A 16,934-nucleotide genomic window follows, 5' to 3' on the forward strand; every position below is an offset into this window, starting at 1 on the left:
CTGAGGACGATCCATCATCATAGAGAGTCCACTTACCCTTCCTGCTGTGTTTGAGCGCTCACATATTATAGAGTGAGCTGTGAGCTTTAGGCCTGGTAGGGAATTGTGTTATATTAGAGGCACAATTAGATTCCTGTGCACTGCAAACTTTTCCCACAACTTACACGCAAGTAAGCAACAAGGAAGTGACTAAAGACAGCGTTAAAGTGAGCGTGTGAAATAAAGAGGCTTAACACAGTGGGATTTTGCAACAGTGCTGCAATGAAGCCATCATTATTACATTTTTATAATCACACATCACATCCTCCGGTGTGTGATACTGGTGTCCCAGTGTGAGGGTTCATGTTGTGTTGCAGTTCGTCATACAAGGTGTGAACACATATCAGGAGCTCATCAAACACAGGCACTGTTAGACTTTACAGAGGTGCAAAAGGGGCGTAAACATCCCACCTCTAGCTAGCAGCATGCAAGAAAAGCTTGTTTTAACTATCCCTAGCTCTAGACTGATCTCAGAATAATGAGCCTTATTCACCAATATCTTCTATCTTCCTTCAGCTATGAAGAAAAGTTCCTAAGAAACTCTATTTCAGAGACCTGTTGTGCTGTTAAACAGGGCACTGCAACTGTTCTTATTCCTGTTTTTGAACTGATCATTGCAATGGCCCATGACCTCATAAGCATAAACAGCTGTGCATGTTTTTCTTAATTAGCATATGAAAATGCACGTTTACACCCATATTCCTGAGACTGCAGGCCGCTCATTTAAGACACCTGCCCCTGCAGACCACCTCTGCCAGGATAGAAATACATGCAAATCTTTCAAAATAAATCGGATTGCACTTCCAGTTAAGGTTACGAAAGAGTGGCTTAGGGCATCAAAAGTTACTAACCTAATTTGAAAAACCGTAAACAGCCGACTTAACAGTGTGTAGACAGCATAAGCTCATCCTCTGTGACAACAAGCTAACACAGCTAACATAACTTTAGCTCCATCTGGCCCATACAGTGTATTTGCTGTGAAAGCAGAACCATGGCTAAAATTAGTTACCTAGCTTTAAGCCGGGTGTACACTGTGCGATTTCAAGTCGACCATATGACAGTGGCAGAATGTCATCTCATACTGTGCGACTGAATTGTTTACGATGTGTGAGCATCGTGCACGAGTTGCGTGCTCACACTGTACGATCCCACAGTCGTGCCGACCTGAGTGCCTACACCGTGCGACTAAAGTGGGAATGGACTGTGACAGAAATCCGCGGGGTTTCCTTTTTAAAAAGTCACACACTGAGGGTGAGGTGTTTCCAGTCATATCCTCTCTTTCTCCCCCCTCTATCTCTCCCGCTCTCTCTCTCTCTCTCTCTTTCTCTCTCTCTCTCTCTCTCTCTCTTTCGCTCCTGCTATCTCTCTCTTTCCCACACACACAAACAGCATCACCTCTGTATCAGCTGCAGGTCTTCGGGTAGGAATATTTCCTGCTCATTTATTTCCTTTATCATCTCTGGCGTGCATCAGAAAGTCATTCTAGCCATTGTCATGGTAATTTAGGATGTTGTTTGACAGTTTACAAAGGAAAACAATCCCCCAAAGTTGTTTATTCTGCTCGCGTTTCTGCTCTCACTGTGAAGTGTCTGGAGTCATACGACCAAAATATCAAACATGCCAGAAATACTTCCGACCAGTCGGGAGCAGGTTGTCAGGTTGTAGTCGGGCCATGGTCAGCCGTCGTACTCCCCCATACACAGCACGACAAACAACGCCTGATCCGACTGAGAGTCGGCCCGACTTCAGAGTGAGTCGTGCGACTCGTATCTTATGCGGGTATTTTAACTTTGGATTACGGCAGTTTAAAGATTAAACATTTAATTGCGATTAATCTCAGACAAAGATCAAGTAAATTTGTTTGGTCTCCTTTTTTTGTTTATCTATCTTGTTTCTCTTTTTCACTCAAGGTCCTAATGGCAAAAATCTGATGTATTATTTTTTTCCACCTTAAACAAGCCAATCATTTAAAACGACTTCAGCCTGAAATATACATATCAAATATTAATGATATTCTTGGGGTTTTAACCCTTTAAAGGCCAGTATGTTTGCACAACTCCACTGTTTTTAATAAAAACACACCATTGCCAAACACACTTAACATATCAGAGGCATGCGCCCTTGCAGAAAACAGTAAAAAGTGTGAAATTTTGCAGCATGCTTGGAATGGAACAAGTAGCCGTGGACAAATGTGGAAATATGAAACTGAAAGCTATTTGACCAAAATGAAATCTTAACATAAAAAATGCATTAGTTTATGTTAAGATAAATGTGGGATCAAAAATCGCATTTTTAATGGTTTTCAATGGGACAGTTTTTGTGTGTAGGAGCTAATGTGTCGGTTTTATGCCTTTTTAGGCCAATTTAAGGAACTGAGACAACAATTCTAAAAAAATGTAAAAAGTAATATACTCTGGCAAATTTGAGCCTTATTCATTCAACACAGCCAAAATGGCTTTGAAAAAAAAACCTTAATGGCGAAACATGTCCCTAGGATCTCTTAAGGGCTGAACTTAAGTTACGGCACAGGGGTGGTGTAGAGTCTTTGCAGCAAGACCCGTCTCAGATCTTTTGCACACATGAATCACAAGGGATGAGTATCGAAATCCAGTACCAACATACTACTAGTAGAAACACATCCATAACCAACCATATAGAATTATGAGACAGATTTAAGTGCTTCATTTTGGTACCAAAGAAAATGCACAAATGTCATCATGTAAAGAAGTTAAACCTGTTTCCTTCACACATATATCCTATTGGCATTTCATTTCTGAATCATTTAAAATACTGAGACAGCTTTTATTCAGCTGCTGACTTTTAAAACACTTTTTTTCTCTCTATTAAGTATTGATATTTAGGCACTGTAGGTACCAGCATCTTTTATAAACTGTCGATTTATCACCGGCATCAGAAAAAAACTAAATGATGTATAACCCTACGAGTCATACAGGATGGAAGAGAGATAGAGAAAGAGTGCATATGTAATAAGTGCATCAATATGTGCAGAAACGAAAGGCTCATTTTCTTGCATTTTATGAAATTAGATGCCATGAGGTGGATAGCTTTTGCTGGACGGGACACTTCTAAAATGTTGGGGTTAAATTAAGAGTGCACCGTCTTGTCCAGCTCAAGGATTAGAGAACTACAACAGGAATCGATGTAATCAGGTTGATTTTGTTTCACTCTGCTTGAGAGAGTTTTAAGAACAAGTCTCGTGTGGTTGGTGTATTTGTGCACATTTAAACAGAAAGAGATGGAAATAAGACCCACAGAACATTTGGTCATTTCACTGTTCAGCTCCTTATATGACTTTGTTCCCCTTTTAAAGTAATAATAGTTAACAAATGAACATGGGACCTCTGTAATCAAAAAGTATAGCTTTGAGAGTTTGACATCCTCTGACCATTTGGCTCAAATCTGGTAAAATCTTTCCCCTTGGACTCTGAGGGAAAATGACAGCCTTTCCACAGTATTGATTCATGTATTTGGACATGTTTCAGTCATTATATGACAGTCTTGAAAAGTGGGTCAGTCAGATTTTAGCCTTTTCCTTACAGCAGTGTTTTGCTCACTGTCAGAAGAATTGAGTGGTAAAAAGTCTACTTTATCTGCCATTTATACCATAGATATATTACTGCATCACTTTTTAGTAAAAGGCTTCTGTACGTGTAAGATTATAAAAGACAGCCGATCTGTGTGGTAGATATGAAGTTACAGCAGAAAATAGAGAAAAACTGGTAGCTTTGCAACTGCCCTATGACAAAAACATATTACATGACCAAGAAGTCTAATCCATAAGACCTGATGATTCATTTGTTCATACCTTCTGGTACAATCAATAAGTGCTTTCAGCGCCGCTTTTGATGACAGGAAACCCTGTCACCTCCTTCAGTACAGCAACATTCAAGAGCTGGTTCATGCAGACGACTTGAGCTGCATTGATTTCACACTTGACATACGTCATTATCCACATTCACCTGACAAACGCATTCTTCCTCTTTGGAGTCTATTAAAGCTGAAAGAGTTCCAGTTCCTCTCTGTGCTCTGTTATCACCATCTCTCTCAGAACGGCTTTCTTGCATTTAGCCCCCCGACACTCAAGGATCCATCTAGGCTCTGGCTGAGGGTTAAGATATGATATATTTTTTGCTGACGTACAAATGTTCGATGGGAAGAAGGAAGTGAACAACATACTCATGACTTTCTCTGCAAGTGGAAGAAAGCTAAACTTGTACAAAGACAAATGCATGCTGAAGATTTATAAAGCTCATACAGGTGAAAGAGCGCAGCAGTAAATAACAGTATCATCTGCAAAAAGATTTAACATGAATTGGGAATATTCTGCCTAAGGCAAAGTTATAATAGTTTTGGATTTCTTTTGCTAGAGGGGGTGCAGAAAGAGAAGAGGGAGATGCAGAACAGGAGAGGCGGGGATGAGGAAAGAAGAAGAGAGGGGTCTGTAGAATAGGAGAAGAGGGAGAAGCAGAAAGAGGTAGATACTGAAAGAGAAGAAGGGAGATGCAGAAAAAGCAAAGAGGATTTTAGAGTATGTATACTGGATGCTAGCAGCCATACTGACATGCTCCAGGTAGGGACCCGCTTTTCAGTTATTAAGCCCTGCTGGCATCAGGATCTGCTTCTGCATGGGCCTCAGTCCAGCTGCACTGTCTTCACTAGCCTCTGGCTTAAACACTTTAAAGCTTAACCTTATAAAGTAAGCTTTCTAAATGACCTTTTAAAATAATCTTTTATACTTAGTGAGAATGAGGAAAAAATTAACAGCTGCTTTTTTATGAGATGGGAGTCATCATTTATGCAGCATCCTACATCTTAGATATGAAGAACCAATTAATTTCAATAACTCCTTGGAGAATATCCTAAATTGGTATTTTGTATTATGGATGATATTTGCTACAAAACATCATTAAATAGGAGCACATTAATCCTCTCTCTGTGTTGTCCGTGCTTAGTTAATGAATTTAAAAACATTGTAAATAGTCTTCTTACAGACGGCGTCTTCCCTCTTCTGAGCGTATATCACATAAAAGTCAAACTATTCTTTTAAAGCAAGATATAACATGATAAATCTTAAGATTCAAGAATTTCTCCTCACTCCATTCAATAAATCACTCCAAGTAATATTGAAAACAGTCTGCTGGTGAAGTGGCGGTGGCCTTTAAAACTTTTACAATTTGACCTTTAGCTGCAGTGTTCCCCTTTAGGCCACAAGTTGTTTTTAATCAGCAGGGAGCCGTGACAAAATGCACCGTCATCCCTGCATGTTTAAATAAAAGCTGCTCTTGTGACTTATCCAGTTTTCATACTTTTAATTATTAAGAGTTACTTTTTAAACTGTGGCAGTCCATTCTGTGTCCTCTTAAAATATTGGATGTCAGGTTTAGTCACGATCAGATCATGGCATTTAAGGTTCCACACAGTCCAAGTCCTGGTCCCGGAGCTCCACCTGCGTTCCCGATTTCAGCGTGTGGGAGCCACCACTCTAATATTGTGTCTGTGAAAGCTCCTGAATATACAATAACGCCCTTCAGGAGCATCGGAGAAAATGATTGAGAGTGACTCGGCTGTGTTTCTGTGCAGAGGAGCAGCAGGTTTGGGAAAAGGCTTCATATTTAGTCACATCTTCTCACTGGAGAGGAGAATTTATAATGATGCCCTTGAATAGCCAACATGCAAATTTATTAATCATAGAAGAAGAAGAAGCTCATGAAATTTTTGGGGGGTCTGACTCTGGAGAAGTATATTTTTGTGGAAGTTATTCTGCAGGCATGATTTTATAAGAGTTTAAAATAGAAGCAGACATTTTATGTAACATGCTTTTCTTCACTCCTGTATTGAATCCATAAAAGCTACTAGTTATGACATAATCATAATATCTCCTTATACAGTCAAATATAACTTTAATACGCCAATACATTCCAGCTGAGTGGCAACAGATAAAGTGCTATTAATCATGCTTTTCATGAAAAAATAGATTGAAGATCATTCCAGCTGCTTCTAACAGGAGTCATGACTCACTTTAAAGACTTAGAACTTTCTTCGGGAAGCAGCCGTCTCCAAAAAATCACATTTCCATACAAGTTATGTGCACCAACAAAGACACAGGGAGGTATCTGCAGACAGATTATGTTTGCTGCTGAAATAACAAAGAAATATGATGAGGAAAATACCTAACAAATCTCCAAAGTGCATAATCGTCTCAGATCATTTATAGGAATAACAGTGTTGAAAAAGTATTTGCCCCCTTTCTGATTTCGGATTTTTTTGCATATTTATCACACTTAAATGTTTCGGATCATCAAACCAATTTTAATATCTCACAAAAACAACCAGAGTAAATAGAAATGCAGTTTCTAAATGATGATTTTATTTATTAAGGGTAAAACAATCCAAACCTATCTGGCCCTACAGATAGCCCCCCTTGTTGAATCATGACTGAACAGTGGTGAGCCTTCCCAGGAGAGGCCAGGCATAATCCAAGAGTGCAACAACAACTCATCCAAGAGGTCACAAAAGAACCTAACCTGGCACGCCAGATGGATGTGTTTCACACATCCATCTGGTAAATCTTCCATAGACGGTATTTGGGAAAGGGCAGAGCCTTTGAAAAAAAACTCGGAGGGTGATTGGATGAACGTTCTGTCTGTCACATCTTTACGGGCCAATCAGAGCAACAAAACACGTGACATAGCTGCCACCAAAGAATAAACTCCACATAGAACTGCATAACGTGAACCATGGCAACTGTAGACATGTCAGTACATGACTTTTGTCATTTTGAAAAGAAAAAAACTCACTGCTGGTCTTTGTTCTTCTTTTAACGAAGAAATGGATGCGCTTTAGTAGCATCCACGCTAATGCCTTCCACCATAACGGCACCAGCCTCTTGTTGCTGCTTACTTACGTCATGACTCCGCCACGTCCGAAAGCACTGCCCCTTGATGCTGATTGGTCCTGTCACTTTCTAACCAGGCCCAAGCTGTTCAGATGGGAGCTTTGCAATATGCATTCGCCAGTGAGAAACATGGAAATGGGTGTATCCATCTGCTTTGCAAGGTTACCTCTGAATGGCTCAAAAAAAAAAAAAAAAAAAAAATATATATATATATATATATATATATATATATATATATATATATATATAAAGGTTTTGGAGTGGCCAAGGCAAAGTCCGAACTTAAATCCAATTGAGATGCTGTGGTGTGACCTTAAACGGGCAGTTCATGCTGGAAAACCCTCCAATAACGCTGAGTTAAAACAATTTTGCAAAGAAGAGTGGGCCAAAATTCTTCCACAGCAATGCCAAAGACTCATCACCAGTTGTCACAAATGCTTGATTTCAGTTATTGCTGCCAAGGGTGGCACAACCAGTTAATAGGTTCAGGAGGCAATTACTTTTTCACATAGGTCCAGATACACTATATTGCCAAAAGTATTCACTCACCCATCCAAATAATTGAAATCAGGTGTTCCAGTCACTTCCATGGCCACAGGTGTATAAAATCAAGAACCTAGGCATGCAGACTGTTTCTACAAACATTTGTGAAAGAATGGGTCGCTCTCAGGAGCTCAGTGAATTCCAGCGTGGTACTGTGATAGGATGTCACCCGTGCTACAAGTCCAGTGGTGAAATTTCCTCGCTCCTAAATATTCCACAGTCAACTGTCAGTGGTATTATAACAAAGTAGAAGTGATTGGGAATGACAGCAACTTAGCCACCAAGTGGTAGGCCACCTAAAATGACAAAGCGGGGTCAGCGGATGCTGAGGTGCACAGTGCGCAGTGGTCGCCAACTTTCTGCAGAGTCAATCGCTACAGACCTCCAAACTTCATGTGGCCTACAGATTAGCTCAAGAACAGTACGGAGAGAGCTTCATGGAATGGGTTTCCATGGCCGAGCAGCTGCATCCAAGCATCCAAGCCATACATCACCAAGTGCAATGCAAAGTGTCGGATGCAGTGGTGTAAAGCACACCACCACTGGACTTTAGAGCAATGGAGACGCGTTTTCTTGAGTGACGAATCGCGCTTCTTCATCTGGCAATCTGATGGACAAGAACTGACGAGTCTGGGTTTGGTGGTTGACAGGAGAACTGTACATGTCTGACTGCATTGTGCCAATTGTAAAGTTTGGTGGAGGGGGGATTATGGTGTGGGGTTGTTTTTCAGGAGCTGGCCTTGGCCCCTTAGTTCCAGTGAAAGGAACTCTGAATGCTTCAGCATACCAAGAGATTTTGGACAATTCCATGTTCCCAACTTTATGGAAACAGTTTGGGGATGGCCCCTTCCTGTTCCAACATGACCGTGCACCAGTGCACAAAGCAAGGTCCATAAAGACATGGATGAGAGAGTTTGGTGTGGATGAACTTGACTGGCCTGCACAGAGTCCTGACCTCAACCCGATAGAACGCCTTTGGGAATGAATTAGAGTGGAGACCGAGAGCCAGGCCTTCTCGTCCAACATCAGTGTGTGACCTCATAAATGCACTTCTAGAAGAATGGTCAAAAATTCCCATGAACACACTCCTAAACCTTGTGGAAAGCCTTCCCAGAAGAGTTGAAGCTGTTATAGTTGCAAAGGGTGGACCGATGTCATATTAAACCCTATGGATTAAGAATGGGATGTCACTTAAGTTCATATGAGTCAAGGCAGGTGAGTGAATACTTTTGGAAATATAGTGTAGGTTTGGATTTTTTTCCTCCTTAATAAACAAACTGTAATAAACTGTACAAGTTATGTGCACCAACAAAGACGCATGAAATAATCTGCAGACAGCCCCATCCTGATGGGGCGCAGCCATGCCCCATGTACAACATGTAAGTGAGAAATGGCACCATGACGGAGTTGTTATAACATTTTTTGCAGTGATGTTCAGTATTTCCAAATTTTTATTAATACTCCTAAAATGCAGCATTTATGAGGTTATGGCTGCTTTGTTACTTCTATTTTCTCTCAACACACCAGCCTCCACTTAAAGATCCTCACAGGTACACTTCAGTACAGTAAGCTACAACTAATTATGTCATCCTTACACTGTTAAGTGCTAATGAAGGTTAAGTTTGAATTGAATGTGTTTCTTTTGCACCTTTGACTCATTGTAACTTTATCATTATAGGCTATATTTCTAATATAGAAATTCTTTCACTCCCATTGGTGGATTAGTTTCACTAAATATGAATTTCTGATGCCAGCAGGGCCACAAGGCAGCTTTGAATTCACTTTTTACTCTGAGTATTTTCCACCCTGGTGTGATACACAATGCAGTCTCATTATCCTTCTTATCCCCACTTGTTAAAGAGGAAACACATTGACTCATAGAACAGGCGAGCCCTTTATTCCCCCTAAAGCCGTTTGGAAGAGTGACTGTAGATCTGTTGGCTTTATTGGCCACTGTATGTGTTTGTAAAAAATGCATGCAAATATTTAACGTACACAGAAAGCAGCCGAGCTGATCAGCTAACAGGCAGAGCAGAGGAGGATTATATTACTCAGACTGAGAATGGAAAAACAAAATCTCTCCTGCCTTTGTTGATAACTCATGTTGTGCATTCCTGACAGATTGGGCAAAAATTTTGGGTAAAAAGTATGCAAATAGACTCATTTGCACACCTTCTGTGAGTGTTATATAATATCAAGAGGCAGGTGTGCAAATATGACATCTCCCTCATGTTAATAGGGAATTTGTTAGGAAAAAAAAAAACGTGTGTCTCACACCTGTGTAAAGCTTTCAGAGAAGTCAAGAGAACCTGATAATAGAATGTCCTCACTGTCAGCGGGACGACTTACGTCAGTGCTTTTCTACGTTTATCAGACCAAAATGTCTGGCCGATTATTTGGAGACTGCTTTGACCCTCACAAGCACTGGGGTTGTGGCACATCGGGACCAGTGATGACTCCTTTGCATCCTACATGTTTAAAACTTGTGCACATAACTGTAGCTTAACCCCAGAGATGGCCCATCCCTGCTATTCCCAATCACAGTCTATGGGGTGTTTCCAAGATGGATATGAAATCCATACCTGGTGTATCAGTTAGGTACATGGACAATTTTGATGACACAGCTGATTGTGCATGCAAACACAAGGTTAAAATACAGCCTAAGTGAAATAAAGACCATTTGTTTGGAAGGTTAATAAGTCATAATTCATGTTTAGTAAGTTGTCATTTAAACAGAGTGGAGTTATGTATCGCCTAAAGGTCTGCATGAGTTAAACAAAATAAGTAGTGAAGAAATTTAGAAGAGTGACAGCCTGAGCTTTAACCTGCACAGTCAACAGCATATAATAAGCCAATTAGTCCACTCAGTCCCCATGACCCTTTCTGACAAAGTTTGACTTCAGAATTAGCAACATTTCTCTGCACAGGACCTTTAACCTCCTCTGTGTATGTCTTAATTCAGCAGTAAATGTTCACATCAGCGTATGAGGGCTCTCAAGGAATGGGTTGCATGCAGAGGAAGTATATGAGGTAATTATATGAAAAGCCCATTGTAAGGAGGAATGTGCACGACCCAGGTAGCAGTTTACTAATGAAAGCTGTTAATTGGGAAATATTTTAGTAAGCTCGGAGGTCTCAGAAAGTGTAATTACTGTCAGACTAAAGTTTCTCATTTCAAAGACACTAATGCTGTATGTTTTTTTCTCTCTTTGTCAAGGTTAAATTCGGAGAACCGGCAGATCAGGACTCTCAGGAGCTCTTTGGGTTGATCTGTCAGTTTGTCCACGACTTCAAGAGGGCCCATGCTGAAATTATATGAGTTATGGAGGACATCCTGGTTACCGCCGAGACTGCAGGGATGCCTATTAAACAAACTGGAGATATCCTGCTGGCTTAGTCACAGCTCACAGAGATAGAGATCAAAGAAGAAGATAGAGCATGCAACTTTAAATGCAGTATTTGATACTAAAGATGAGAAAGTTTTGTATGGGTTTATATATATTTTGGAGCTGTTTGTTTTCTCCTTCTGTATCTATGAGAGAAACAGGTTGTGATTCATTGTATAGACATTGTGTATGATATGTACAGTGACATAAATGCGCCCAGACAACAGGATGACAATGTAAATCCCTTTTGTAAATATAAATCTTACCTCTGTTGAATAATTTCATGTCAGAGAGGGCTTTTGTTTTGGGCTGACTTCATGTTTTCTGACATTTGTTTTGGAGATGAATCCATAATGAAGGCTGTAAGAAACTCTCATATGCTGAAGAGCGCCACTAATACCCACCGCTCCACGTTGGCGGAGGAACAAAACAGACAGCACTTCAGAGGCCGGCAGAGGCTGGTGTACTTTGGGTGCGTGATTATTTTGAACAAGGAGTCACGCTGTGGTCGGGGACATCTCCTCTCACAGCGCTCCAGGAGGAGCTCCAAGGCCGCCTCTGATAAATAACCAGGTCTGCACGGCGGCAATGACACCACGAGAAACACCACCCCCACCTTCAAAGAGGTTGAAAGGTATTCTTAACCCTGGTTGGATCTGATTTATGTCTTATACTGGGTCTGTGTGACTTACATTTTAATCAGCTAACAGGAAATTACTATTTTTAGTTTCCACATGGAGGTACGCTTTCATAGAACAGACCTCTGACAGAGAAGCAGAACTCTCTCCTGTAAAAGGAGAGAAGCCACTGATTTTAATTAAAACTTTATGTCTGCAGAAGAAGGTGATTCATTAGCAGAAAACATGCACAACTCTTATTAAATGTTTCCTTTAAAGTGCTTTATCTTTCTATTAATTTTTGAATTTCCAATTTGTCATAATTATAGCTGGATGGATTATTAGAGCTTCTTTTTAACTTTTCTGTACAGTGTAGTTTTTTTTTACCACTTTAGAAGTTAGAAAGGGAAAAGTAATCCAAATTTAGCAAGTAATAAATCAAATCCAAAACTCACCTCAGTTGTTTAAGGTATTACTTTTCTCTCAATAAATTTACACTAGTTTTTTTTTACTAATAACAAACAAAATTCCCAAAAAGTTGGGATGCTTTGTGAATGTATATCGAATAAAATGCAAAAAAACAAACCATTTTATCCACAATAGAACATAAAAAACAACAGATGTTGAAACTGAGACGTTTTACAATTTCATGAAAAATGTTAGCTCGTTTTACAAAACAGTAGGGACAGGACCATGTGTCCTGAAACAAGCCATTCTCAGATTTTCCCCTCATGATGTCATGTGGGGAGTTAGCTCCGTCCCCCAGGTTCGGTTGGCCCCTGCTTGGAAGAAAGTTCCACCCTCCTCTTCTTATCCTCCTCTCAGCTGGCAGTTGAGAGGAGGATCAGGAGAGCCCCATTCAGTAAGCCATAAACTCATTTCCTGAGAGGGGCGTGGTCATGGGCGGAGTCAGGCAACTTAGTAACATTTAAAGCCACAGACACAGAAACAGCTCGTTCTGAGCAGGGCTGAAAAAAATCCAGTACCAGACTGTTTATTCAGCAACAAACTTCACAGGCATGTTTTGGGACCTCTGAGACCAATATAAACTTGTCTTAAAGGTAAAATATGTGACCTTTGACAAATGCCTGGAATGAAGAGAGTTTTGGGAGAAGAATGCTGTCCCATTCTTGTCTGTTGTAGGATTCCTGCTACTCAACAGTATTCTTTGCTGGATTTTTTGTGTAATGATGCACCAAATGTTTTATATCAGTTAAAGGTCTGGACTGCAGGCAGGTCAGTTCAACACCACTACTCTTCTACTGCAAGCCATGTTGTTGTGATAGATGTGGTTTGTGGTTTAGCATTGTCCTGCTGAAATATGCAAGGCCTTCCCTGGAGGTGATGTTGCTTAGATGGGAGCATATGTTGCTCTGAAACTTCTATATGCTTCAGCATCAATAGTGCCTTTCCAGATGTGTAGGCTACGTGTGCCATAGGCACTAAAGCTGAGCAATCACAGTATGATCTTAAGGGTCACATATTTTACCCTTTTAAGACAAGTTTATATTGATCTCAGAGGTCCCCAAAACATGCCTGTGAAGTTTGTTGCTAAATAAACACTGCAGTATTGGATTTTTGCATGTCTGAAAAACCACTCTGTTTCAGCCTTATTCAGAACAAGCTGTTTGTGTGTCTGTGGCTTTAAATGTTACTGAGCTGTCTGACTCCGCCCCCATCCATGTCTCAGGACATGTTGTGCTTAATGGATATGGTTCTCCTGATCCCTCTCTAGAGGAGGGCGGAACTTTCTTCCATGCTGGGAGGGCCAACCAAAGCTGGGGGCGGTGCTAACTCCCCACATGACATCATGAGGGGAGAATCTGAGAACAGCTGGTTTCAGAACACATTTCTGAAAGGTGTAGGAAGAGAGGAGGGTAGGGCATGGATTTTTCTGATTTTTGGGGGGATTGCCAGGGGCACATATTTTTGCCAGAAAAGCCTGTAAAGGTGAATTTTGCGCAATATCTTTTTAGTCTTTTTAAAGTTAAAACTACAAAGTTTATTCCAATCTTAACAGACTCGCTGTAGGTGCTACTTGCATTGAGTAAAATAAGAAAACACATCTTTCCCTGTATGCATTTTTACTTAAACCAGATGCCTGTAGATGACTGCAGCTGAGAAGTATGGGAGGTAACGTAGCTACATACATGTAACTACATTACCTGCATAGCTAACTTATCTACGTTAGCATTAACTAAATTTACTGTGGCTCATGTTGCCACAGCTAAAGATAATGTAGCTACATTGCTTTATGTAGTTACATTACTACATAGCTGTTAGGTAAAGCTACGACTACATCTGACACGCCTGTATTGTTTCTCACGCACAGAGAATCTAGAGAGTAGAGGGCTTGCCTATTTTTTTCCATGCCTCAGCACACTTTATAGAAAGGAAAATGAAAGAGAGCCTTATGTGAACTTTTGTTGAAAACAGAAATATATACATCAACATAGGTAAAATGTATTTGCAATCAGTTCTTATTGACCCAGATGAAGGTCACAATCTGTAATCCAATTGGTAAAACTGAAGCTGTCTGTTTCCACACTAGTACAGTGTCTAAAGCCCTTTTTACATTGCTGCACGGTAACTACCCTGAAAACCACCTCCCTGCTGAAGGAGTGCCCCGAAATGCCTAGCGTTTTTTAAAGTGACTGCTGCCGCCGCGGTACAAGGCAGCAATGATGTAGAGGTGCTTTGGTGAACGTCACACCAGAGCCCACCCACAAGTACATCACAACCCCCCTCCCCAAAAACATGTAGACTACTTCACAATCTCTGTATATTAACATGTATAATGTACTATTAAACTAAGGGAAAAATAGGTTCCGTCATAAAAATAATTCCCCCTAGAAAATACGTTTCAATGATTGGTTCCACAATTTTTCTTCTAGTTGTCTTTGTATGATGGTAGCTGTGTTGTAGAGCTTAGGATATTCATGATACACCAGCATTATGAGCTCCTCCATTATTTGCTTAGACCCACGAAGCCTGCTTTTTCCGGGTTCTCTCTCTCCTTCGAAGTGTTTGGCTGCTGCCAGGCGGCTGCCACCAGAAAGTTCAACACGCTGAACTCAGAGCGGCAGGGCAAAATCTGTGCGCGTTCATGTGGGCGGCAACCGTTTCTGGGTCCTACCGCCGCAGTTAAAACCGCTTCCCGTCTGCCGCCCATCCCTCATTAAAATGACAGGAGGCGGCAAGTTGCCACGCGGCGGTGTGAAAAGGGCTTTACAGGGAAGATAAAAACAGTTTATGTAAACTTCTGATTTGTCATTTTCAAAGTAAAGGCCTAGTTTGGCACTTCGTTGGATAAACTACCTTCATTCAGACAAACTGCTTTTATTTTGAAAAGCTCCCGTCTCGGTTCCACTGTACACTGAATCAAGTCAATTGTAAGGAGATTAATTGAGGTTAAACTTATGAATAATGGCTGTGCTTTGACATTAAGAAGTTGGGGCCAACACAAAGCAGGGCCTCATATCTAAGCTGTGACGGTGCATACCAGAGCAGACATGCACAGAAGCAAAACATGCTGCCAGTCTAAAACAATGTCACACCTCCTCCTCCACTCTGCTTCTGCCAGTCACGTGTATATCCTGCATTAGTTCATTTTTGAGGATGTGCACAGCTAATGTATCAAACCGACACTGTGGATGCATGGCAGCCATGATGCATCTTTGTATGCATAGTTTACAGCAAGTACATCTCTGACCTTTATCTTCTTTGATTGCTCTTTGTTCAATTTAACAGTCCACAACTTCACTGCCACAGCTCTGAATTTAGCAGAAAGCACTCATGAATATAACTTTTATATGTTGGCTGCCAATTTGAAAAAACTTTGCAAAATTTCCCTCACTTTATGGCGTTCTAGTGTGTATTTACAGCTCCATGCCAAAAAACGTAACAGACACAGATCTATTAATATAACTTGTGAATTTAAACTTCCTAATCCTCTCTTTCTGGCAGAATATAAGTGAAAGCTATCTGTGGATTGACAGCCCGTATCTCTGCTTGCCTCTGGCTTATTCTCCTTTTAATTGCTCCCAAAATTGGCACATGCACCGTATTAAATTAATGTTGAATTAGTGTAAAAGTACATACAATGACTTTGCAAAAATGAGCCTGTGCTTTTTTGAAGATTACCAAAGCAGCTCATTATGTGCGACGGGGCTGTTGGACATGATCAGTGTGTTATATCTAGAGTACATGCTCTCCTTTTGACCGCTAATTAAATTCCTCCGAGACCCGTTCTTTTTATCAAGTCCCAGTCATGGCTCTGAGCTTTTTTTCTTTTATTTGTCACTTTCAGATGATAAAACGATGGCTGTCCCCTTTGGATGGCATTGGCCTGAGGCAGTAAGAGCAGGACAGAGAAGGTAAAATGTTAACCTGTTTGCTTTAAGAGCAGCTCTGGAGGAGCTGCTGCCACACCTGGATGGAAAGTTTGGCACCAGCGTATATTGTTGCACGCTCTCAGGCTGGGTTTCTAATCACTGAACTTCACCTCAGCCTTACATGGTGACACATGAGTGCTTCAGGTGATGTTATGTGCGCTCCATGTTGAAGTATTTTTCAGCGACACAGCACAAAGGAGCACAGCTGTCACTGCTACGGAGCCCAACAAGGTCATTTCTCAGGAATCCTCACAACTACAAGCTGAATTCTTCACATTGGCTGCAGAATTGGAGCTGCCTTTAAAAGCAGAATGCTTTGTAATGACCTAAAATAAGAAGATTTCCAAAGCCCTGCAATTGTTTAAAAGAAGACTTCATATTTCTTTTTCTCTGAGGTCATGGTTACACTGCTCCTGACATAAAACCTTGAAACATTTTGTCTTTGTCTCTTGCAAAAAAAAAAAAAAAAAAAAAAAAATGTGGTGGGTTTTTGGGTCTCTACAAAAATTAACTTAGGAATCTCAGTGAAAAACTGAATGACTCTAAAGAAGTCCAACACATTCATGCACCACAGAAATACTGAGATTCAGTGTAAAATCAAACCCACAAAAAATTAACTAACACCGCTGTGATACAAACTGTGTGAATGAGAATCTGTTGGATATTTTTTCAGTTTGGAAACATCCTGACAGATTTAATACTTATGAAAGATTTAAATTTCATATCTAAATGTAGCAGTAACAATTTTTATTTCACTCAATACTTGGTTGGGCCTCCTTCTGCATGAACTACTGCATCAGTGTGACGTGGCATGGAGGCGATCTGCATAGTTGGGTCTGGTGTCTCATCTTCCTCTTGACAATACCCCATAGATTCTCTATGGCCACTTTGCTGGCCATAGAGAATCAAGCACAGTAACACCATGGTCATTGAACCAGCTTTTGGTGCCTTTGGCAGTGTGGGCAGGTGCTAAGTCCTGCTGGAAAATGAAATCAGCATCTCCAAAAAGCTTGTCAGCAGAAGGAAGCATGAAGTGCTC

The 16,934-nt window shown here is 40.7% G+C and overlaps 1 protein-coding gene across 1 annotated transcript in view; it reads left to right on the forward strand.

The window, feature by feature from the left end:
• Nucleotides 1-11,123, forward strand: part of LOC121517949 (formin-like protein 13) — an 86,739-nt gene extending 75,616 nt beyond the window's left edge. The window contains exon 17 of the mRNA XM_041800073.1: nucleotides 10,716-11,123. Coding sequence (XP_041656007.1) covers nucleotides 10,716-10,817 — 102 coding nt within the window. The 3' untranslated portion in view covers nucleotides 10,818-11,123. The remainder of the gene's footprint in view (nucleotides 1-10,715) is intronic.
• Nucleotides 11,124-16,934: the final 5,811 nt, after the last annotated feature.

Source organism: Cheilinus undulatus, linkage group 11 (assembly GCF_018320785.1).
Source record: "Cheilinus undulatus linkage group 11, ASM1832078v1, whole genome shotgun sequence".
NCBI classification, from domain to species: domain Eukaryota; kingdom Metazoa; phylum Chordata; class Actinopteri; order Labriformes; family Labridae; genus Cheilinus; species Cheilinus undulatus.